The sequence below is a fragment of the Pseudopipra pipra genome, chromosome 9 (assembly GCF_036250125.1).
Source record: "Pseudopipra pipra isolate bDixPip1 chromosome 9, bDixPip1.hap1, whole genome shotgun sequence".
Taxonomy (NCBI): domain Eukaryota; kingdom Metazoa; phylum Chordata; class Aves; order Passeriformes; family Pipridae; genus Pseudopipra; species Pseudopipra pipra.
The window spans coordinates 12,827,563-12,852,042 of NC_087557.1; the positions used below are offsets into that span (position 1 = coordinate 12,827,563).

At 38.1% G+C, this 24,480-nt stretch overlaps 1 protein-coding gene across 3 annotated transcripts in view; it reads left to right on the forward strand.

The window, feature by feature from the left end:
* The window catches only part of PLPPR5 (phospholipid phosphatase related 5), a 107,492-nt gene extending 83,795 nt beyond the window's left edge, over positions 1–23,697 (forward strand). For 2 of the 3 annotated variants that reach the window (XM_064664684.1, XM_064664685.1), the window contains 5 exons: positions 54–186; positions 2,472–2,722; positions 11,476–11,652; positions 13,352–13,471; positions 21,491–23,697. In XM_064664684.1, coding sequence (XP_064520754.1) covers positions 54–186; positions 2,472–2,722; positions 11,476–11,652; positions 13,352–13,471; positions 21,491–21,523 — 714 coding nt within the window. In that variant the 3' untranslated portion in view covers positions 21,524–23,697. The other variant, XM_064664682.1, reaches the window with a different exon arrangement.
* The last annotated feature ends 783 nt before the right edge of the window (positions 23,698–24,480 follow it).

Genomic DNA, 24,480 nt, shown 5'->3' on the forward strand with positions numbered 1-24,480 from the left:
ACTTGCTGTAATCTGATGTACCGTTTCTCTCCCCTTTTTTCTCCTCCCCTAAGATTATCGTTGGAGAAACTGCAGTCTTTTGTCTACAGTTAGCTACAAAGGATTTTGAAAACCAAGAAAAAACAATATTAACTGGAGACTGTTGTTATATAAATCCACTGGTGCGCAGGACCATCAGATTCCTTGGTATGAGCAAAATTACTGCTTTCATTATCTGAATGGTGAGAGTGATCAATTATGTCTTAATTTTGACCTGGGGAAAATACTCAGATAACCATACAACATTTTGTGTGTAGTCTTAATTCAGGTTCAGTGTTCCTTTTAGGTAGCAAACGAAGCTTCTTGGAAGTTTGGATTAAAAAATACTTGCAGAAACAGCTGTAAAAATAGAAAAAAATGGGATCACAAGGGGGGGAAAACAATCAGCAGGCCTGGAGTGGGGTGAAATGAAGAAAGGAGATATCCTTGTGCCATATCTGTGGATGACAGTACACACACGTATGCCAAAGTTGACATTGGGATACAAATGTGTATTTGAAGCCAAGCAAATTTAGGTGCTTTCTTAGTCTGGATATTGTGTTATAGTCTCTAGTAGAAAACTGTAGTAAATCCATGCTACACTGATTTGGGCTGAAACTCCCCCATTGACTTCCATAGATATGAGGAGTCATCTTTTCTACTTAGTTTGCTCTAAACGTGTTTGGAGGGAGAAGTCTCACCACTCAAAATGTGTGTTGAATATTCCCAGATGCTGCTTCTTAATGCGTGCAGGGATGCCATAGCAGGGCTCAGTTCCATTGTTTGCTTCTCTCTCTCGTGGTTGTATCTAAGAGAAACAGCTGGAGGAATGAAGCCTTGGGGCAGCTAATCCTGCTGCGTGCCCCAGTCACAGGGGGAGGGAGAGCATGTGCAGCTGTGTCTGTATTTGCAGTGTTTGTGTAACAGCCGTGCCTGCCTTCTGAGAGGGCGATTGCTGCTGTCACACTGAGTGCAAAAAGTCATTAGAGATGACACTGTCTTGCATAGGTCCGAAGGAGGTGGGGAGTGATGGTAAGGCGCTCCTCCCACTCCAGTTGCTTTGTGTATAATCAGTGCCTGAGTTTCCTTCCTACTAGGTGGGCCCTCCTTTTTTCGCAGAAGCAAAAAGAAAAATTGTGAGGAAGGGCAGGGATGAACAAAAGGCTCTGTGCTGTTCTACCAGATGAGGCATCGCTACCCACTGTGCTCACACAAAGTGATGTGTCCACCTACATGTGGGCAATGCACACCCTCGGGACTTGCTGAAAGGGCCCTTCTGTGAAGCGACTTGGCTAGGCACAGTCTGCTGCTCACCAGAGTCTAGCATCCCAGGGTGAATTAACAGTAGTGTGACATTGCTGACCAGCCAGATCCCAGAAATCATCCTTGATTCTCTGGCTTTGCTGAGAAAAAACCCCTGACCTTTAGAAATGCACGTTTCTGTGAAATTGTGGCTGCTGTGGTGTTCATCTGGTAGAGTCCTCATGGTGCCCCATGAAGTTGGGATTTGCCAAAACTTGCTTTATATTGGAGTGAATTGGAGTATGGGAAAGGTAAGGTCATTTGCCTGTGGAAATACAGGAGGGAATCTATAGCTCAGGTGAAATTTGAACAAGCACCTACTGGCTTTGCCTTCTGGTCAGAGTGCTGTGTTTGCATGTTCTTCCAGAGCTCATTTTCTATTTACAAAAGGATAGAGAGGGACTTCAGAAAAGCAGAAATCTGTTTTCTTTTAAGTAATCAGATACATGCATTTACATTCTAATGAATGAGTACATGTGCTTAATGTTTTGCTGATATGTCTGATTAAAAAAACTCTTTAGCATAAGTAGCTCCTCAAATATATAGGTCTTTAGCTTGCTCTGTTGATACTGTGATTAATATACCATGCATAGGGATTTACCCAGTGGCAGGCAGATGAAAACAACTTGTGAATGGCAATGTTGAATTATTCAGTATTTTAATTTCTTTACAGCTGCAAGGGAAAAGAAAATGTTTGTCCAGTATGTGGTACAACTTTTCAAGTTACTTCTCCATCAGTGCCTAGCTTCCTTGGTTCTCAAGGAGATTTATAGGGTGAAGAATGTGCTTCTGTTGTTTCACCATGTTTAATGAACATAGGCAAAATTTATGTACCAGTATAGCTACCTACCTCAAACAGGGAACATGCATGGCTAGGGGGCCTAGGAAAGTAGGCCACTTGCAAAGAGGTGAACATGCTCCTATGGAAGATGGAGAGACATCAGGTGTGTGGGTACATTGCAGTGCTGCTGCTGCAGTTGTGTCGGAAAGTAACATTTCCAGCATGAACCATGATCTTTAGGGTACAGTACATGTGAGGATTTTTCATGTTCTTGAATGGAAGAAGCTGTTATATTGCTTTGATAAATAATATAATATGTTGCCCTTTGGTGAAATTGTCAGGAAATTTAACTCTTTGTTTCCATCTTTAGGAATTTACGCATTTGGACTGTTTGCTACGGACATCTTTGTAAATGCTGGACAAGTAGTAACAGGGAATCTTGCACCCCATTTTCTTGCACTTTGTAAACCCAACTATACAGCACTGGGATGTAAACAGTATACACAGTTCATCAGTAGCGTTCATGCCTGTACTGGAAATCCAGACCTTATCATGAAAGCCAGAAAGACATTCCCATCCAAAGAAGCAGCACTAAGCGTATATGCAGCTATGTATCTGGCTGTAAGTATATTGTACTATTTAATGTCACTATGTTGTTGAGAGCAAATGGCTCACACTGTGAGGGGGAGGAGGGAGGAATGGGCAGAAGATAAGGCAACTGTTGACTGATTTTGTGTATGCACAGCTTCTGTGACTTACTGTGAGGCCTTTGAGAATGTGATTCATTGGACTTAATTCTGACAAGGTGTAGTGGTTTCTGAGCCTTGAAAGCCAAGGCTGAGAGAGAGCAAGTTGTCCATAAAGGATTACAGATATAGGATAAACAGTTTCTTGGTTTACTTTTTCCCTACTTCCAGAGCTTGTAGGACAATACTTTGTTGGGTGGTAAAGAATAAGGGTAGGAACTGACTGCTTCTGACTGATAGTGGTTCCTTTCCACATTTTAACCCAGTACAGATAGTAGAGTTGCACATGGCCATATTTGGTGAGGTGAAGCAGAAGGGTGGGCATATATATGCATCTGATCTCTGCAGGTTTCCTGAGATCTGTGCATGTCTTTTGGTACAAGGATTGGCATTTACAGGTACCTCACTGTTCATGCAAAGTCAGTGTGGCTATTATGCAATGAGGTGGGCTACAAGACAATCCACCCTTTTTCCCCACCTCTCCTTTCTGTTACAAGGAATGATGAACAGGGCTGGGATAAAAACTGGTGTTTACTGCCTGGCATCAGAGCTCTTGTACAGGCTGAGGAGAGGCAGGGCAGAGGAAGAGTGACCTATGAATCTCACTCATGTAATTCTGTGAAGTATTCACTGGCTTAGTTTGGAGTGCATATCGTTCTAGTCTTAAGCAGGGGCAAATCTTGTTCATGTGCTGTCCCCAGCACGTGCCTGTGGGAGTCTCTGACCTGACCTGAGCTGGTGATCAGTCCATTGTAGCCCTCCGGATGGGCCCAGGACCGCCCTCATAGTATCAGTGGGAAACCAAACAAGTGTGTTTGTGTGTGTGTGTGTTTGTGTGTACCTCTGATCATTGCAGGAGTCATCCCTTTAATTCCCTCAGTATTTGAACAGTGGCCTGCCTATACATGTATGTTGTATATATGTATGTGTGTGTGTACACACATGTAGATGTAATCGTGTGAGTGTGTATTGCTTTTGAGCATATACTGAATGACCCAATTTAATTCCTGATTGATCTGGAAACTGATATTTGCCAACGTGGCAAAGATCCCACCCCATCCACAGGCAGTGTGTCAACTCTGTGCTTCTGCATATGAGTTTAGAACCAGTTGATTAAATCTGCAGCACTGACGGTAACATTTACCAAAAGTTGCTTGTGAGCAATGTCATTTAAGAGATGTGGATTAACAGTTAGTACAGGCAAGTGTTATCTGCAAATAAGAGATGATCAATAATATTCTATTCTAACTTGAGGCAACTGTAAGTCTCCTGATAGTATTGTCTTTATTTGGGGAGATATCTAAGATTTTGCTTCACTGAAACATACCTCTAAATTTGGTGCAAGCTATTTTAGAAAATACTCAGAATTTTTATTTTAATTGCTCCTATTTTTCTCATCCATCTGTAAAGTTGTATTTTCACTGCTGCCATGAGTCACTGTAACTAAAGGAAACCAACTGTTCAGCTACTGCAAAGCAGGAAGGAAAATCGTATTAATACATTTTGAAAACAAAAAGTAGACATTAATAAAGTTTTTAATGCCTAGTATCAGTGGCTTTTGACATGAGCAAGGAATACTTTATGCAAACCTTGCCTCTGGTCAATATACAGTTAGTGATATCAAAAATTAAAACTGCTGTGATCCATTTCATGACTATGTGCTCTTTCAGTACCTGCAGAAATAAATATATTCTATGTTGCTATTGTATTGCTGCATGATGCATGACACTCATGATTTAACTGAAGCACTATAAACTGCTCTTAGGACTTCTGAGTTCTTATAGTAACTCCTTGATGCAATGGTACAATATTGGCAGTTGTTTGTTTGTTTTTGGTTTTTTTTAATCCTACTGCATGATTGAAGCTAAAAATACTGTTTATTACACACCGGGGGGAAAAAATTTGCCATGTTCCAATATTTGAGGTCATGTCCTTATGCTGACATGATGTTTGTCAAGATAGTTGGCCCTAAATAACAATTTTCTCATCACTGTTCACTGGAGTAGAAGATTTAGAACAGTAGCCTCGTCTTTGAGCCATGTTACAACAGTTATTGAGAGCATGGACATAAAGACCTCCGTATAGTACTCAATATTTCATTAGCATATAATCTCTGGTACAAAATGTACTTTCTTTTTGGTTAACAGAAATTTGGGAGAGAGGGAGAGATTGTTACAGAATCCTCCCTGGATATTTTAGCCAGCTGTGCACAAAACAAAACCACCTTAAAGACAAGAAACACACAACAAGCTGATCTGAGTCCTTGCTCTCTGAAGGGATGAAGTAAATGCCATCAGACTTGTGTGATTTCACTGTCAGACTTGTGTGATTTAACCGGTCAACCCGTTTAGAAACAAAGCCTGTGCTTTATCTAATAATGCTCCTATCTCGTTCCATTGAGGTGCAGCCACGTTCTTATCACCTAGCATATTGTCTGGTTAACAATAGCTTCTTTTTTCATCTAAGTTCTTGACTCTTCTTTTTTTCCCCTTCCCCAATTTTGAGAGTGGGTGGCTGCTATGGTAACCCAGAATTCCCCTCCTGCTTGAAAGTACAGTCTTTTTCAAACAGTTGTATTGCTAATATTTAGGCCTCTCTGTAAATGTTTTCCTCCATTACTTTCTTTCAAGAAGGACTTAGCAATGGAAATGTTGAAAGGCAGCACAGTGGTTAGATGCTTTCTCTACCCTGCTCCAAACATGCTCTCAATAATGCATTACCTGTCTTCTTCAGACTTTCAGGTTTATTTTTCCCAGCATACCAGTGTATTCCAAATGAACTACTGTAAATCTGTTCTGAAATCTCTAACCGAGCTGGCTACCACCTGTGTTTTTCCTTAGGTGTCCGCTCAACTCATCGGAGATCTTTTGTTTGTTTATTTTTGCTTTCATTTCTTATGAGCATTGCAATTCACCTTTCTCAGCTGGAACAACATTTGCTAACATAGGTATTAAGGCAAACACTGCAACTTTATCAAATAGAATAGAATTGTATAAGCTAGATTTTGCTATGTGTAAGTTGACACAGCCTGGACAAGTAGAGGGATGTTTTGAAGCAGCCAAGTATGCACATACTTGGGTTTTTTTCCACAACTGAGACAGAGAAATGAGAAGTCATGAGTCCTTTTTTTTGGTAGGATTTCAAAGTGATATATGAAGATTTAGTCAGCCTATTCCCATAGATTTAAATATAAGACTTGTGACTACCAGTCATCCTTTGGTACTTCAGACCTAGGGGATTAGTTATTGCTAGTTGTAGTTCAAGACAAATTTTAATTAATTCTCTAAAATTTTGCGTTGTTGTTGTTCCTACTACATTGGACAAGAGCAGGTGGCAGCCAACCAGTCTGTAGGGAAGTGTCTGAACTTGGTGTTACCACATACATTTCAGACTTCCTTTGGATTTGTAATAATAGAGGAACAGGCTTAATGTCTTGATAACGTAGCCCTTAAGTCTGTAGGCAGCTTTTGTTGCTTTGTACTGTGAGTCCTTGGCCTCATCTACAGCCTCAGACAGGACTAGCACATAAAGCTTGCAGAGTTTCTTCTCTGCAGAGCTTTTGTTTGACCTATGATCATCTTTCCTGCAAGGTTCTTGCTCCTGACATTCTGCTGCATCATTTTTACAGTTTAGTGTGTTTGTAAGTCACTGGGAAAAGACAGCAAGGCAGTCGGGGTCACAGTGCTGGCAACATGGTGACATTCTCCTCAGTGTCCTTCCTTGATCCAATTGTTAGCTGTAGGTATAGTTTCACCTGTGCTTTGTCTCGAAGTGCCTGTTTGGCTCCAGCTAAACGGGAAGCTGATGGAGGCGTGATAGGCCTCTGATGGACTTTCAGGAGTGTTTAGGAGGAAAAGTAGTAGCAGAGCCACCTTATTGAGTCAACTTTGTCCATTTTTTGTTAGGAAATTAAAGAATTAAAGGATTCTTTGGGCTGTCTTTCAGGGGCAATGTTAGGAACGTGGAATTTCTTTTTGGTATCTGGTGCAGCAAGAAAAAGTGTCCCTCAATACTGATTGTACCACAAACATCATGGGCTTCATATGTTGAGTGTGTTGGTTACTTTCAGACTGAATAATAAAATAACATTACAGTTTGATCACGCTATTTATCTAAAGATTTACAGATATTTCATGCCAGTCAGCTCTTCATGACAATTCAGTTGCTCAAGATAACAACCTCTGTATTCCTGGTACAGTGAAAGATACCTCTTTCCTTCTCCAGTTGTTTACAGTTACAGCTGTGGGGAGCTTGTAGTGCTAAAACGAATAGTAAGGTTCAGAATTTCTAGAGCTTTCTTTTCCTTTTGCCAACCCAGACCCCTGCCTTTGAAAGCTGGTTTTTGTCTGGGGTCATCAGTAATAAGTGCAAAACATATGGAGAAAGCTGGAGGAGGCTTCAGAAATACTAAAAAAGATCTTCAGTGGGTAGTTGCAGAAGGACACAGATGATTTGAGAATATGACTGTGGTTTGCTCTAGAAATAATTATTAACAGAAGAAGCTGAAGAGATTTTAGATTGTCAATCAGGATTCTAACTAAACATTGAACCTGGTTATAGACTACTACAGCCCACTACTTTTTCAGCTTTTTGATCTCCAAGTGTCCCTGTTCTAGTGAGTATGATGAATATTGAAAGTTCCTTTGGTGGACCATTTATAACATTTCTTCTATTACTTGAATAGTTCAATATTATTTCTTTAATGATAGCATACCGTAAAAGCAAAAGAAACCATGAAATAATTTATATTTGAAGTGCTACCTGAGATAGGTGCCTGTACTGTGATTCCTTCCTCATTCTGCTTCATGAGTCATTGTTCACTGCCTGCTAATGGACTGGCCAGTCCCCCAGACTGTCTGCTTCAGGGAGGAATGAAGGGAATCTTCTTACTGCATACCTGGGCCCCAGGTTGATGAAATCAGCTAGGAAAAGTATCCTCTCTCCTGGCTGGTGCACCCAGGCTGATGTCTAGCTCCTCTGAAACTGAAAGGGGAGTCTGGGTCCTGTTCCATGTGTGTTTGTGTGCGCAGATGTTTATGTGGATGGGCCTAAAGACAGCTGAAAGATGCCTAGGAAGAGCTTCCAGCATAGCCCAGGAGTCTCCTTTGTCCCACACTAAACGTAAAATTATGTGTTTTGGAATGATTTTGTTTGCACTAGATTTGGGACATATTTCACATAGGACTTGCAACACGACACTTTTGAAATATTTCCCAGCACAAGCTGAGTGTCAATGCTTTGATTATTCCTTACACTATGCTCTGAGCCAGTCATGTCAGAAACAGGTAGCTTGCTTTGTCTTTGATCTTTGAAATGCATGTTTTTCAAACCCGCTTCATTTAGTTTTTCTTTCAATTTACAACATTCTCTGACAGTTTCACTTCCAGTATCTTGAAGACTGAAGGTCAGTGTTTGCAGTTTTTCTGAAAATCTAGTAAATATTGTTATATTGTGTGATCAGGTAACAAGTAACAATCCACCTCCTTGTATGACTGACACTGTCTGTGTGCTGGTGTCACCTTTATATCTTTTAATACTAAAATCTTATTTCAGGAAGAAGGAAAAGCAGTAGCAGAGGTTCTTCAAGAGAAGATTCACCACTGATCTAATGTTGCAGAAGAATGTGCAACCTCCTAAATTAATTCTAACTACTCTACCTTACATACAAAATCTCTGCCGCTGGTCTTGCTGTTGACTAATTTAAAAGTTTGCTTTAATTAGATTCCTCATCTCCCAGGTTTTTTTCTTTAAAAGGAACTGAGATGAAGTTGTTCAGTAAACATCTTTACCCATGTAAAAAATTATATTGTTGTTCATTCTTACTAATGTTTTAAAATCACTGAGCTATTTTCCTTTGTTGATATTGCATTAATATTTATTAAAAGTAAGAGAAGAAAAATCCTGTCATCTTTTCAAGATGTTTATTCTTTGTCAATTACTAACTGTGCTGGTTTATAACTTTTCCACCAGAATTAAGAAGAAAACAACAGCTTAATGATATTTTTTTCTTAATGCAAATCAGATCTTTGACTGAGTGGACTGTGTTAACATATTGTAGAGCTGTAAGAGGTCAAGTTTAAAAATGGGTTATCTGTGAATCCTGGCTTGGAAAGAGGCTACATTTGCTATATAGAGTTTTGCAAATATACAGAGTTTTCATTACATTGTTTCAGGAAAAGTTTACCTTGTTTCTATTGATTCTTAATATTTTAATATAATGCTATTCTTAACATCAGTGGTACCTGTTACTTAAAGAAAAGACAGAAATAGTACCTATGCTGGCAGAACCCTCAGGTTATTTTGAGTAATGGACTGGGCATGACAATCTTGATTGCACATATAGGAAGGGACTTTACAAATGGAGGTTATTACTACTCATGTGAGGCACAGCATGAATGTGTTGAACCACAGCATGTGGTTGTTTCTGCTCAGTGCTTTGTCTGAGTAGGAATTTGAAGGACATGCTTGGTTGTGGGAAGATTTTGAGAATTTTTTTCAGAGCACTTTTCAGTTTAGCTTTATATTAAAAATGTTGAAGTTTGACTGAAGTACTGCAGAATCAATCATTTGTATTATGTGTTTTGTCCTAATAAAAATGCAGATATTCTTCTTGAGTGATGACCAGGTGTTATAGGTTACTGAAATAAGCAGGTTTTTCCTTCTCAGTAGTAATTTCAATTTAATATTGCACAATACGGAATTACATGCAGGATAGTTTCCTGACAACTTCCTTGTCAACTTCACCCAAGCTGTTCTTACTGTGTATTCAAAATATTCAAATATTTTTGGTATCACCAGATGTCCTAACATATAGTGTGAATGTGGATAATGGTGGTAGTATTCAGGACTACAATGAGACTCACTAAAATAGAGGGTTGCTGAGTTAATTCATTGTGCATTACTCTGTTTGTAGCTTGTAGAAAACCAGTGGGGCTAAAAAGCTGGAAATTACAGTTGCTGTTGTCCAGCCTTCTGCATGGTAAGAGTAACTCACTGAAGATAGCCTGCAAAATATAAGGAGCTAAGATAAAAGGATAGTCAGCAAAGGGAGAAACACTGTTTCTGAAATGGTCTAGGAAGAAGAGAGGAGACATGTGGCCTGGAGATACATCCCAAACCTCTTTTTGCAAACCTTTTCTCTGTCTGAATTAGTGGAAAGCTTGCTACTTGTTTACTGTTCATCATATAAAGTACACTGAAGATTTGTGTTGCAGTACTCTGATGTGATTTTAAGATTAAGCTTTGTTTCATTCTCTAAACCGTGAATCTTTCTTCAGTGTTTTGGACAAAATTATTGTCAGATATTGCTCTTTTTGAGCAAATTCTGTCCACTACTTTATCAGTTAATTTATCCACACTTTCTAAACCAGTTCTTCACTGGATTATTGAAGCACTTCATTAACTGATTACACAGTAAATTCCACTAAAGTTTCAGTTAGTACAGAAAAAACCCCAACCATTTGTTGGCCAGAAACATGGTACTGGTTCTTCAATAGAGATTCATCTGTTTCCCTTTGCAGTTCAAAGGGAACATTTGTGGCCAAGTGTGTCATTACACACTTGGATTCTCTAGTGCAGCTCCACAGGAAATACTTGCATTCCTCCATCAAAAAACTTGAACTCTGTTTAAAATTTGAAGATTTAAGAATTTCAGGGGTTTAATTGGAGAAATTAGAAACTTTTTCCTCAAAAATCTTGTCGGTTGAAGTATATATATATATATATTTTTTTTTTTTTTTTGGAATGTGGAGAGTGGAGAAGTCTTTCAAGCAGTCTTAATGCCAAGATTCAAGAGAAAGGATATTAAAATATTTTATATTCATTTTTTCCATTGGCCCATCAGAGCTTGGAAAGTGCTGGCTTAAACCTAGTAGTCACTAATGCACCTTAGGGCAGAAGAGCTTCTCTGTCATCAAGCAGTGCTTTTAATTCAGTAGTGTTGCACAGGGAGAGTCAGACTGCAAGCAGGGCAAATGGATTTCTCGCAGTCTGATGCATAAAACTTGCTGCATTTAGATTGGTTTGTGTGAAGTACAGAGTTGTATTAGTTCAGCACTGGTTGAAACCACTACACATTATTTATAAAAATAAATGCTGGCATTTAGTTTAATTTTCACTGCTGTTTGACACTTTTCTTTCACCTTTTCACTGATTTTTGACAAATCACTAATTAGTCACATGAAGGAGTGGTGTAAATGGAAAAAAGGCATTTGCTAATAAAAATAAGGTCTTTATGTAACCCCTTTCAGAGTAAAGATCTTTTTCTGTAACTGTCAGCACTGCACAGTGGAAAATTAGTCTTTTTACCTTTATAAAAATAAATAAATACATAGATTGGGAGTAATAGGATAGGATTATCTAATTTGCCTGGTTTTCTGTGGGCTTTTCAGGTTCATATAAAATGTAATTTTGCTGTATGGTCTGCTTCTAGTTCTATATCCCCAGCAAAAGAGTGTGGTGACTTTATCTAGTGCTCTATTTCCTAATTTCTTTCCCACCTCCCCTTCTAAAAAAAAAAAAAAGGGCATCAAATACACAGAGTCTATTCAAACAAAATGTAGAGCTTTTATTCACTAATTAGTGGAAGAGATCCATCAATCTTACACTTTCTTCCTTTCTAATTTTCAGATGTATATCACCAACACAGTGAAAGCCAGAGGAACAAGGCTTGCAAAACCTGTTCTATGTTTGGGCTTAATGTGCTTGGCTTTCCTTACTGGAATCAACAGAGTAGCAGAGTATCGAAATCACTGGTCAGATGTAATAGCAGGATTTGTAATCGGAATATCTATAGCAGTCTTCTTGGTAAGTGTGTATCTGTGTAACTTCTGTTTGAAAAAAATCAATGTTTAAGTTTGCATCTCTAAAAAAAAAAATAAAATCAGACCACTAAATGACAAAAGATGTGTTGCTAATTTTAGGGTTTTTAATTAGTTATCAGTTTCCTTTGTTATATTTAGATACCCTCACAAATGTGAAGTCATGAAAGGACTGATCGTGTGATCTCTTTTGACTTCCATATAAATCAGACTGTAGCATTTCAAACAGTAATTTTTGCATCAAGGCCCACTTTAAGGAATTATATATGCCTCAGAAAAACATATAGTTATGATTTCATATATAAAGTATTAAATTTGAGGTAGTGATACCTACACTGATCAGAGAATAGGTAGCATTTGTTTTTCTGACTTTAAAGTAACCCTAATGAATTCCTTTCATGTTGATTTGGGTTTACATTGAAATTTTGTGTTATTCTCTATAAAAAACCCCCACCATCTTTGTTTAGCCTTTTCCTTTTCTGGAACTGTGTTCCAAAACCTGATTGTTAACCACAGTTCCCGATGACTAGTGTCTGTGTCAGAAAGCTATTTCTAATCTATTAATCAGCTCCACTAATATCTGCAGTGCAAGGCTATAGAATAGAACAGTCACTGCTGTTTACTGCCTGCAAGTTTGTCTGCCTGGCTGCTTGTAATAGTTCTAAGTACACCTTTGATTTTTTCCTCCGTGAAAACACTTTTGAGTTTTTTTTTTTCTTGGATTACAAGGTCTTGGTCTCAAGATCTTGAATCTGAAGACTTGGCTTGGCTGAGAACCCTCCCAGGGATGGCTGCAACGGGTATTTTCTATCCTCTGAGAAATGCAAGGACAGTTGCAGGTCTCCTTTAAAATATACCTGCTTGCATTTCCAAATGTTCCCTTCCACACAAGGTGTCCAGGAGTTATACTTGGTTGTTCATGTTTTAGTTTTTACATTCTGTTCATTCCCCTAAAGTAATAGAAAAGAATAGAGAAGAAATCTGTCCCACACTTTTTCTTGTATTTTGTGATGTATATTGCATAAACTCCTTTGAGTAACATGATGTCAAATTTAGTTGTGTTTTGCAGGAAATACAGTTGGCAAACATTGCTACTCAGCTGAGCATCTGAATTAGTAGAAACACAAACAAACTGGTGTATATCACATTCCTAAGTCCCTGTGGGAGAACCACTGCTGCCCTGACCAGATTTAGAGTTGCCTTTAGACTTGGGGATGGTCCTTGCCTTGTTCCCTTTCTCACTCTCCATTTGAAGAAGTCTTTGCTGATCAAAACTTAAAGGGTACTGGTCTTCATAGGAGTTTAAGGTTAATGCCATGTGCTGCTGCATGTGCTCTGGACATCTCTTCGTGACACTGATAATTGGTGTTCTGTAGCGGGGTTCGTGCCTTAGTGTTCTATTATTCAGATTGAGTAATGGATTTTCTTTATAAAGGATTTTCTTTATATAAGAGGGTTTTTTAGTTCCCAAATGATGCATGTAACAATAAATTGGTTGAAAGTCTTTTGTCTTGAAATATTAATTAAGGATTTTCTCTAAAACACGAACTTCACATTTCAGTGTTTCTACTGTAAAGCTGTGACTAAAGCTGGTGTAATTTCTGCCTAATTATGGATGTCAGGATCGAAGTTCAAAAAAATAAGTTGTTCCTTAGCTATTCTGTTTATCTTCTAATCCCTTCTAGGTTGTTTGTGTGGTAAATAACTTCAGAGGACGTCAGCCAGAACATGAGCATTCTCATATGGATAATCTGGCCCAGATGCCCATGATCAGCATACCCCGAGTAGAAAGCCCTTTAGAAAAGGTAATGTCTGACTTTTTTTTAAAACAATGAAATTAAATGTAGCTTTCCTGGAAGGATGATCCCACACTATCTTAACAAGAGTGCCGAGGTAATCAGATTTAAAATAAGGAGACATGCCAGTGAAGGAAAAAGAAGGGAAGAATTAATTCAGTGACACTCCATGGGAGGCTCTTAATGTCGTCTATGAGGACAATGGCTCTATATCTGTCCAGTTTACTGCTGTAGCTGCTGCCAAGTCCATGGAATCAGGATGAGTAGTAGATCTGAGGCCTCTTCCCTTGTGGTCCTGAAGTAAATTTTATTAACACTGTCTGAGAGTCCACAGAACTTGAAGTGCTTGGAAAGAAAATCTAACCCTGGGCCCAAGGGGTTAGGCAATTCAGGTACAGGTGGCATTTGTCCTATTTCTTTGTGATATGTCCTCAGGCTAGTATAGAGCATCCAGTCCCTTCTGGATCAGCTGTGGTGCTTTTATCATGAGACAGGGTACCCAAGGACAGGGTACCCACTTGGAAGTGAGAGTAACATGGGTCTTATAGTAACTGCACAAACCCCATAATCTCTTGTCAAAACAAATAGGATTTTGGACAAGGGCGTGCTAGTGATAATTTTCAAGCCAAAACATTTTGCTTGAGTAAGTATCACAAAATGTGTTTAAAATTTATTTTAGTTTACTGTGATAACCATTTTTGTTTTTTGAAGATTATGATGTACTATGTGTTAGGTAAGATTATGTCTGAACAGTTTTTTGAGCAAACAAGTAGTGAAATAGATAGTAAAGAATTCCACAATGGATAGGGCACTAAAAGTACTTTTCTATGGCATTCTTTTAAGAAGAAATGTTTTTAATCACTTCCCAGCCTGTCTTAGCCACTTGGAAGTGGTGGAAGTTGTCCTTTAGTAAGAATTTCTGCGGGCCCTGGGCGTTTTATTCCTTTCCTTGAAGGGAAAGAAGATTTCTTTTCAGAATGGTCCAACATGCCTTTTTGAACCAAATGTGTCTAAGCTACTTCTGCTGATATCTTGTCATAAGGAGGTCAGAGTCTCATTTGCTTGAACAAGTATTTACATGATGAGTGTGTATCTTCAAAATAATCCATTCAGTAAACTTTCTGTAAAATGTCAAAACAAAGCAAGATGTCAGTTGGCCTAGGACATACCACACTAATAAGAGCATGTCTTATTTACATGCTAGGCTCTCCTGCAATAGCAGCCATTTCTGTGGCTCAAAAGCCATCATAGCTAATAACCCTGTCACTCATGATGAATAATGTTCTTTTCCTGAGACTTGACCTAGTTCGAGATGCTGTGGCAAAAGCTATTTGTGAACTGCCCAGGACTCTGATATGAACAAACTTCTTTCATTCTGAGCTCGTATTCCTGGGGCAGTAGACAGCAGCTGTTTGCCGGCATGGAACTTCTCTCTAGATAACTAAATTGGAGACTGTCTGCAGGGTGCTAACACTTGGTGAGATCTCAGTGTATAGTTCATCTTTGTGTTGCAAAACCTTTCTCCTTTCCAGGCAGAGAGGATGGAATGTGAGGACAATAATGTGGAGACTTTGCTAATTGTTGGGAAATGCTTTCTTCTGTTTCCGCTCTCAGAAACTTTAAATTTGAATTAGCAAATAATTAATCAAAAAGTTATTTACATATGAGTGCTTTAGATTTTGAGTTTCTGTGGATTTATTTTTATTTATATTTTTTTATTTTTTATTTTTTTTATTAAATGCTTAGTCCAAAGTTTTAGATAGAAGACAGACCCTGTTTAATAAAAGGCACTAAGAATAATACTTACGGGGAACTAAGGTCTAAATTAAGTTAGTTAATCTCAATTAATTACCATCACTACAAGCATTATTAACTTAGTCTTTGCTTTTTAACTCCCTTCCTATTTTACATCCTTTGTTCTTCACTGAAGATGGAGCGATACTAAATAATCTGTGTGCTATTTGCCTTTGCCTGGGTATGTGTGAGTTGATTTTCACTACGTTTCAGTTAGGACTGTTCTAGTTCAACATTCTGAATGCACATAGATTTACATTTGGCTTATTTTAAAACCGTATTTCCTTATTTTCAGTCTGCAAGCTCCTGTGCCAATATTAAAGACAGCTTACTGTCAGAAATTAGCTACTAAGAGTAGCACAAATCCTAACTGTCTGAAGTTATCAAAGGCTAAGGCAGCGCAAGCATGAAGCAATGCAATTGTGATTGGTGTTTCAAAATAATAACTGTATAGGTATCTGGGAGCAAGCAATTCAAAGATCCTGTTTTAAAGAACAACTTTCTTTAGAAATGCCCCACGACCTCACTCATTGCTATTATGTTACAAATTCACCCCCAAATGAATAAGCATAGGGTGCATCACACAGACCTGGAAGCACGTTACTTTTCTGTTTCCAGATCTGCTACTTGCTATTCCAGTGCTTTCTCCATGGAAAATGAATGCTCTTGGCATGCTCGCCGTCCTGCCACTGTCTGAATTCTGGTGGAGGTCGAGCTACATTTGAAGAGCACTTAAATAGGAATAAGTGTACTTGTAATATTCTGAATTGAGCTGCTGCTGGTTAATGACAAGGTTAGATAACTGTTTGCATGACACTTCTGTTTAATTGTGGTGCATGCAGATGATTAAGCTCTTCTGCACGGGTACCCACTCCTCATGCATTCAAGCCATAGTTGCAGAGTGTCTCCTTGAGGAATCCTTGCCAGAGCTGGCTCAGCAGTGCAGACTTAGTGCTTTTACCTTAACTACAATCGTATTCAGAATTAATGAAAAGAATGGAAGCCAAGAAACCTCATCACTCACCCATCTGCCTCTTCTTCTCTACTATCTCTGATCTTGTTCATCTCTTACAAGATAATTTGTGTTTCAGTTAGCTGGCACTCTCCTACAGAGAGTAAGCTCTCATTCTGCCACAGTCAAGGTTACAGACTCCTGTTCTTTTGCAAGACTTACTGAGAAATGGGGATATTCTGGGTGTTACCTGGAAGAGTTTAAAAGCTCAACTTCATCCAGTGCAGTCACAGACTGTGTTTTCACTGTTTCAGGGGAGTCTGACGTTATTTTATGCAAAAGTTACCTGAAATTGGCTGGGGCTCACAGAGGGCTCCATGCATGTCTTGTAGTAGCTTCTGATTCTCCTAGCCTGTTTTTAAGGGTTTTTTTGGTTTGGTGTTTTTGATTTATTTTTTTTTTAAATAAGTATTCTAGCTTCGAAAAAATCAAGGAACATGGACAATTTTAGGACTAACTGAGGCAGTAGATAGAATAGTGAGAGGGAAGGTTTTAGGAGGAAGTGTTTGGTTAGGAGATGTGCTATGGTTCATCTCCTGTGGGATGAGATAATTACTGTGTCTGATAATCAGTTCTTTCTGTAGCTATTCAGTGTTACTTATTTGCACAGAGGGTTCTTTGCAGTGCTCTGTTTGACAGCTAAGTGCATTAATTCCCCAAGTTCTGTTTGGTATTCCTTTATACTGCCACTTCTGTCAGCAGTGCCCAAACCATGTTCCAAAACACAGTCCCTGTTCCTTGTTACAAAGTGGTTTCTTACACTTCCCCCATAGGACTGTCTATCCAGCATGACTGAACTAGAAAGAGATAGATTAGGTGCTCTCTTTTTCTGCTATTTCCAACTTTTAATGGTTATAATTATTTGGAATTCCTCTCATAATATGTGACATTGCTGTTGCCCATCGTACCAGTTGCTACTATCAGGGTTAATTGTCCCAGAAGTCTTGTTGAGTTTGACACTATAATTCTTTTTCTATTGTGTATGTGCCAAAGGTAGTGGTGATAAAACCTTTTAACAGTAGTAAGTGTAGATATTGCAATGAGTTCTGGTAGTATTTATCATGTGCCCTTGTGATCACACAGCAGCATGGCCTAGGGAGTCTGGTCTGATCCCTGCAGCTCTCCAGGGAGACTGAACACCTCTCACTGAGTTCACAGCTAAAAGCAAAACACAAAGATGTTTTAGCTCATCGTGCTATGAGCAAGTGGGGAAGATGGTTTGTGTCTATTTCTGTTGCTTCAAAATGTTTTAGTTGATAAATATCCAAATACTGTAGTGCTTGATGTCCAAAAGTATACATAGGTATCCATACATAGTTTCTCCAGGTAAGTTTGAGGAGAGCCCATGTGCTTACATTAGCTTATAGGCAGTTTTCAAATTTCTGTTGGCATAATGGTTCTCTGTGATAATACAGTCTTTTAAAGGAGACATAATACAACATTGTTTCACACACCTCAACGCATATATGGGAGAGTCAGCTCATAAAAAAACATAAGCAATTTTGTTTCAATGTCAGGCAGCTGAATTTGCATTTCTATCCTACTCTTCTGCTTAAATCAGCTTCTAGGGCATTGTACAAGAATTATTTCTGTTTGAATGCAAACTATGATCACCACGTCTAACGTTTAAATAAAATAATATTTAAACATGGGAAGTGGAACAATATATTCAGTGTGACCTCCCCAACCATGCATGTTGTAGATGTTACAGAATCAAGGTATTAGTAACAATCAAGAAGATCCTTTGCAGCGAAACTCCCTCAAAGCTCGCATCATTAGGTTCTTCTCCTGGATATCGGGAACAGACCGTTTTGAACAGCTTCGCATAAGGCAATGAACGTATGTGCGCGAGAGCGCACCTGAGTGAGCGTGTGTGAGAACCCAGGCAGATGCAGCGTGGCAGCAGCCTTCTGTGCAGGTCTGCAACATTTGAAATGGGGAATTTCACTTGAATGCATTTTTTTTCCTTTAAAAATGTGATTGTCTAGTAAAAGCGTAAAATATGCTCTGCGCACTCCGAGAATTGTATGATAACAGTATTATTATTGTTTGATAAATTATGATTTGCCTGAACTACTACCATAGTATTTTTCTGTTTCTTTTAACATGGACTACAAACAGTTTTACAAATTCCTGTTGTCAAAAATGAAAAAATTTTAGGATGATGACTGTTTCTGAATATTTCTAACTGAATTGATGATAACAGAACAAAAAAAAAAGTTCACTATATAATATATGTTGAAAACTGGAAATCACAAGACATTTCAATGTATTTTTTCAATGCTTTAACATTATAGCATTGCTTATGAACAGAAATTAATTAAAACTTAACAGAAGATATACAGGTGTGGATCATTTCCCCAAGTAACCTGCACTCAAGGCTTAGCCTTTAGCTTTCCCTTTTTTGTTAGTGGTGTGAGAGCGTGGTTATGATGCATGCCTTGCTCACCAAGCTGATACTGTCTATTTAGAATGGATAGTACAAATACTGGTGGGCCTGTCTGTGAAACTGCTGCCACTGAGCAGACCCTCAGCATTTCTAATTCTTTTGAGTACTGTAGGGAAAATAATTTCCCGTGGAGTTGGAGAAGCTGAGGTCTTGTGCATGTTTTTCGCTTGTCTCCTGCATCTGTGTGCATCTGTTTGCTGACAGTAGTTAGTATCTCACACTGAACTTTGTGACAGTAAACCTGAGCAGAATTAAGAGAGGTTAATGGAGTTATTCAAGGAGGGATGCTGTTTGTTAATTTTTTTCTGCTGAGTCTCAGCAAGGCTTATTTGTAGTTTTGCCTGAGACAATAAGGTAAAAAAGCATGAATAACCAGACAGTTGCATGAATCTGTATCAGTGATTTTTGCCATCAGCAAGTGATTAATTTTGACCTAGTTATGCATCACCCTTCTGAGTCCATTGGAAATGAATTGACAGTCCTTTACTAGGGTCCAAACCAATAGGTCCATGATCAGGAGCTTAGCAGTTCTCTTTGAGGGTTTATTGAGGAAGGGAGATTTTTTTTCTGTTACTATATCCCATGCCTCTGCATGTCCTTCCAGGCATGGTGACCCACTCATTTTGGGAGTATAGCTGGCAGGAGTATGAACCACATTCTCCTTTCCTTAAATAATAGTTATCCAGTCCCGAATTAATGTCACATGAAAGAGCAGTTGGTTCTCTGCATCACAGGCAAATGTGTGTCACTTAGGGAAAGGGATGGCACAAAGCAGGACTTGAAAGAATTGATTAAAATAGAGGAAATTTTTTCCCCTCCAATTCCTTGTTTTTAGACCATCTTACTTGTTAACAAAGTGAATAATTTTAGACTGATGATAGTTTAAGTTGACAGGATGACTTTTCAGGTCCAAATAAAGAAAAATAAAGTAAATACTATGAAGAAAATGTCATAATAGCCTCACAGCAACTCCAGAGTCATTGAGTTTGCCTGCTATATCATCTTTCATGTACTGAAAACAGAAGATGGCCAACCAACCCAAATGCTTTGAATTCTTAATTTTTGTTTTCTAATTAGGAAATCTAATTTTGCATTTCTTCTGCAGTATTAAAATCTGCAAGCAATGACATTTGTTAATATTGTTTACTGAAAACATTTTCACAGAAAGTGGCACACTTTTTTTTCTACTGCTTCTTTAAAAATTCTACCTATGGTTTAATAATTACTATTTTTTTAAAATATACTTATTCTGTTTTGGAGAAGAACTTGTATAGATGCTTGTATATAGATGCTTACTATTTGGTAGTATTCTCTTATGAAAGCTGTCATAAAATACAGCAAGAACATTGCTAGAGCTAAAATGCATGTTGTAGGGGAGGTGGAAGACAGCTTCTCCTGGACACAGTACAGTTACAGCACAGTGAGAGTGAGAGCAAAGCTGACAGCCTGGCTTGGAGAGGGGGGATAAGGGGCAGCTCCCAGTCAGGGTGTTTCTGATTTCCTTTATTGTGCAAATCAAAGATGCCTACTTGCTTTCCCCTGCACGGACTGATAGACAAATATTCTGACAATTTAAAGAAGAACTGAGAAATATAAACTTAGGTGGTGTCCACTGTTTCTCTCCGGCACTTTTTGTGCTGTGTGATAAAAAGATTTTCTGAAGGACTTCCCTTAAGCAAAAAACAAGAGGTCCCACTCTCTCCAAGTTATCTACATAACTCGTCCTCTTCAGCTTACACCTCCTCTCTTCTGACTTTAGTCTGCTCCAGGAGGCAAAGTGATGAGAAGAATCTGCAGTGCTTTGCTTGGTATTTTACCCTGTGTGCATTTTTGTGCTGGGGAGCAAACACATGGCCTAACATAGAGATTTCCTTGATTAACTTTATGCATTGCATGTTTTATAAAAAATGGTGGCAGTCAAGGGTACTGTGTGTGCCTCAAGGGAACGTACATTTCCTTTGGATCCTGCACATCACTGTGCAGTTGAGACTTTACTTGTCGAATGTTTGCAGAGTCACTTGCTTGGGTTAGAGTATGAAAAAGTAGCAAAGCTCTTTGGGATGCTGCAGTTTTACTGTGTAGAGTCACACATAGTATATTCACATTCTGATACACATCTTTGTGTTCATAAGAATCGTCCCATTGACAGAAAGAGGAAAATGTTCTTACACAGCAAGTGAAGAGGACACTGGAGTGATTCTGAAAAAGAAATTTTTAATATGGTTCTCAACTGACAAATGCAATTTGATTGTAGCATTTTGCTACTTGATTCAGTGCCATCAAGCTCAGGGGAGAAATTATTCTTTAAAAAATTAACATTAGAATTTTATTTACAGTGAAATAGAAAATGGTACTCTGACAGAAACGGTCATTTTAATTTCTAGGAATTTTGTTTTAAATCATGAATAATGTAGCAATAAAGGTACAGCTAACTCAATTATTCACGTTGTTACTTCATTAAAAAAAATCCAAAACATTTAAAACTAAAATATTGTAGAACTGTCACACCTAATAACTTTGTTCAGCATACTTCCCTATCCAGTCTTTCAGTGGTTAACAAAGAATTGTCTTGAGAGCGAGTGAGAGCACTGCAGTGAAAACCAGTTTTATTTACAATAAAATATTGTAAATATTGTAAATAAAATATTGTCCTGCAACAATCTCTAAGTACAAGGCTGCCCTTAAAGCTCAAGAGGCAAAATTTTTCACAATGGTGACTGCTATCTGTGTGGTTTTGTGGTTTTTATCTGTTTGTTTTTCCTTTAACTTGTAGAACCACATCACGGCCTTTGCAGAAGTCACATGATGTTGACGCTGATGTATATTCACTCCATTGGACTTCATCTCTTTTCACAGCCCACACATGATATTTGCAGTGTTATCAAAAATAAGAAATTTTTAAAAGTCCTATTTCTGACTTGATTTTTACATCATTAAAATGATACCAACATTTTGAAGAATTCTTAAATATTAGAAGGTCACTTTACTTTCTAGCAAAAATATTAACTGTTTACTTCTATGATGGAATGGGACAAACTGAGCACTAATTATAATACCCTCTATTTTGGCTTCTCATTGTTTTTAATGGTTCATGTACCTATTCCAACAGTACTTTGTATTCTGATTTAACTTTGATTTTTAAAATCTACATTTTTAATTGAGCATGAACTTGTTTCCATTTGAGGCGATTTCAGTGTATAAAAACTAGACAAATATTATGTTCTGTATGAAGATGCTGTTTGCACATTGTATTACGCTGTATTTCATGTAAGATATCATTCAAACAATATGTTACATGTAAGACTGGTGCTTCTGCTTTTGAAGAGAAAAAAAATGCCAATTTTTACTGTAATAAGTATTGTATCATAATTAAAGGTTTATTTATTTGGATATTTTCCTGACATAATTGTAGTTGAATTGTTGTTTTGTAGTTCTTGAATGTCTTGAATGATATATATGTATCTAGGTTAAAAGAAATGAAAATAATATAGCAAGTTTGATCATTGATATATTCTTTATTACTAATGATATCCCATGAAAGGTTAAGGGCTCTGTTCTTAGCTTAGCATATCTGATGGAAGCCATGCTATTCATAAGTTATTTAAATGAGTTATTTAAGAAAGCCTGCATCTTCTCATGTTTGTTGTACTCCCTGATACTATGCTGGGAGAATGAGTGCTAAGGTAAGAAGAGGGTCACTGGCTTAGTGAGAAAAGTGCGTCTGAATTTCTACTCTCCATTTTCATGGAAAACTCACGGTAAAGCCAAAATGGCTTCATTAATTTTCTTCAGCCTAAGTGGCCAGGACAGGCAGATTTTCTACAAAGCTTTCTATCTCTGTTTGTGTTTCAGGCACTTGTTCTTGGGGGAAAAAAAAAAATCCTCTGCCAGTCTGTGTGGTGTTGATGAATTGATTTTTCTTCAACATCAGGCGATATTATCATAGCTCTGTTATCGCTGTGAATAATCAGATTAAGTCTCCCCTTTAAAAGACAGTCGTGCTGACAATACGTAATGAAGTTGTCCTATAAAAATTGAGCACCAAATGGGTCGGAATATTGTAGATGCTGACGACATTCTTAATGTGTGCAACTCTGGCAACACATGTGTTTCCTCTGGCAACAGCTGATAAAATGCTAGCACTACAGAAACATTGAGAATACTATTGTTCAGTGCAAGCTGTTGAGCATTTTAGGCCTTAAATTTTCCACAGTTCAATGTATTTTCTGTACGTTAATCATTGTTAGAGTATGTTTGAAACATAAGGATGTAGAAGCGGGTATATTTTTTTCGATGATGAATTTTAATGCATTCCCACATAGTCATCAGGTGATGCCTGCTTTTTACTTTTTGTTTTAACCTCTGCTTTCACTAAAATTCAACTACCTAAAGAGTGCTTGGCAAACAGGGCAAGGCCAAGTTGTCTTTCAGTGCAATAGAGCATTTGTCGCGAAGTCATTGTGCTAAGCTGAGAATTAAGAGAGTGAAGAAATATATCAATGGGGAGAAAAATCTTAGAATAGAGTCCTTAGCTACAACTACAATACTTAGATGATTGAAAATCCACCTTTATTAGACTATCAGCTGTGTTTACAAAATCGTAGTAGATCCAAAGTTTGTATCACCGTGTTAGGCACACTCACCCTTCTCTTAGTCTAGGTAGTTAGGGTCCAAGGTACTAATGATTTCTCTGTGTGCAGATTTAAATGAAATCTTCACTCGTTTTTGCATGGTAGCAAACCTGCATTTTTTATATCTGATTTATAAGATTACCAAGAGATTCTTTTATGTTAAAAGAGATGACTCTTTTTCAGTGTACTGTATATCATCAGCTTGTAACTGGTCTCTTTCTCAGGATCTTTCCCAGTCAAATATTTGGGTTAAATTTATCATACTATCTCTGTGAACCAGCAGTGAGAAAACAAAAAGAGAGACACTCTGCTGTATAATGTATTTTTAAATAAAATAATTTTTCATTCATATGTAGTGTATGTTTTTTAGATATCTGCTTTAGATATATTTTGGTTGATAGTGTACCTATAACGAAATTATGATTTTTTGTCAAATGCATTTGTTGATATATTTTCACAATGAGCCAGGAATCCCCACAGTTAACTACCTTCCCTTCGAGGTGGTTCTGCTGAAATTGAAAAGCATTGGAAGAGGAGCTGTATTGCAGAGTCCCCACAGCCTGTTGGTGAAGGACTCTCCCCGGGATGTGGACCAGCCGGGCTCCAGACCCTACTTTGATTAATTTTCACAAGTGGCCAGAATTTGCTCAGTCACAGCTGTAACTCTCCACTGCCCTGAAGCTTGGGCCTTCCTTCTTCCATTCTGGACCCGAAAAACCTTTCAGGAGGAACGTTTTGCCAAAACAAAAGTAAGTTGGCATTTTCTGACTAAAATGTCTTTTTGGTGGTTGCTTTTAAAAAAATCCTAGTGATGAGCCTATGACAAGCATCATTCCTCATTCAGGGAATATTCTGGTGCAGAGTGGTTCCTACTGGAAACAGTGTGGTTGAACCATTTCAGTGTTTTTGAATGCAGCTGATTTTATTGTTCTTGTAGACCTTTTCTGTCTGTACTTCAGTAAAATAGCTCTGCTCTATTTATAAATGAGATGTTTAAGAAGCATCTCTAATGTTATATGCCACTGTGTTCCTAAAAATGGAATTTGTAAGGCATATGGGGACACCAGCTGGGCTCATATCCATACCATTGCAGACTCTTTTATATGTATTCTGCTGTTTGTTAATAATCACG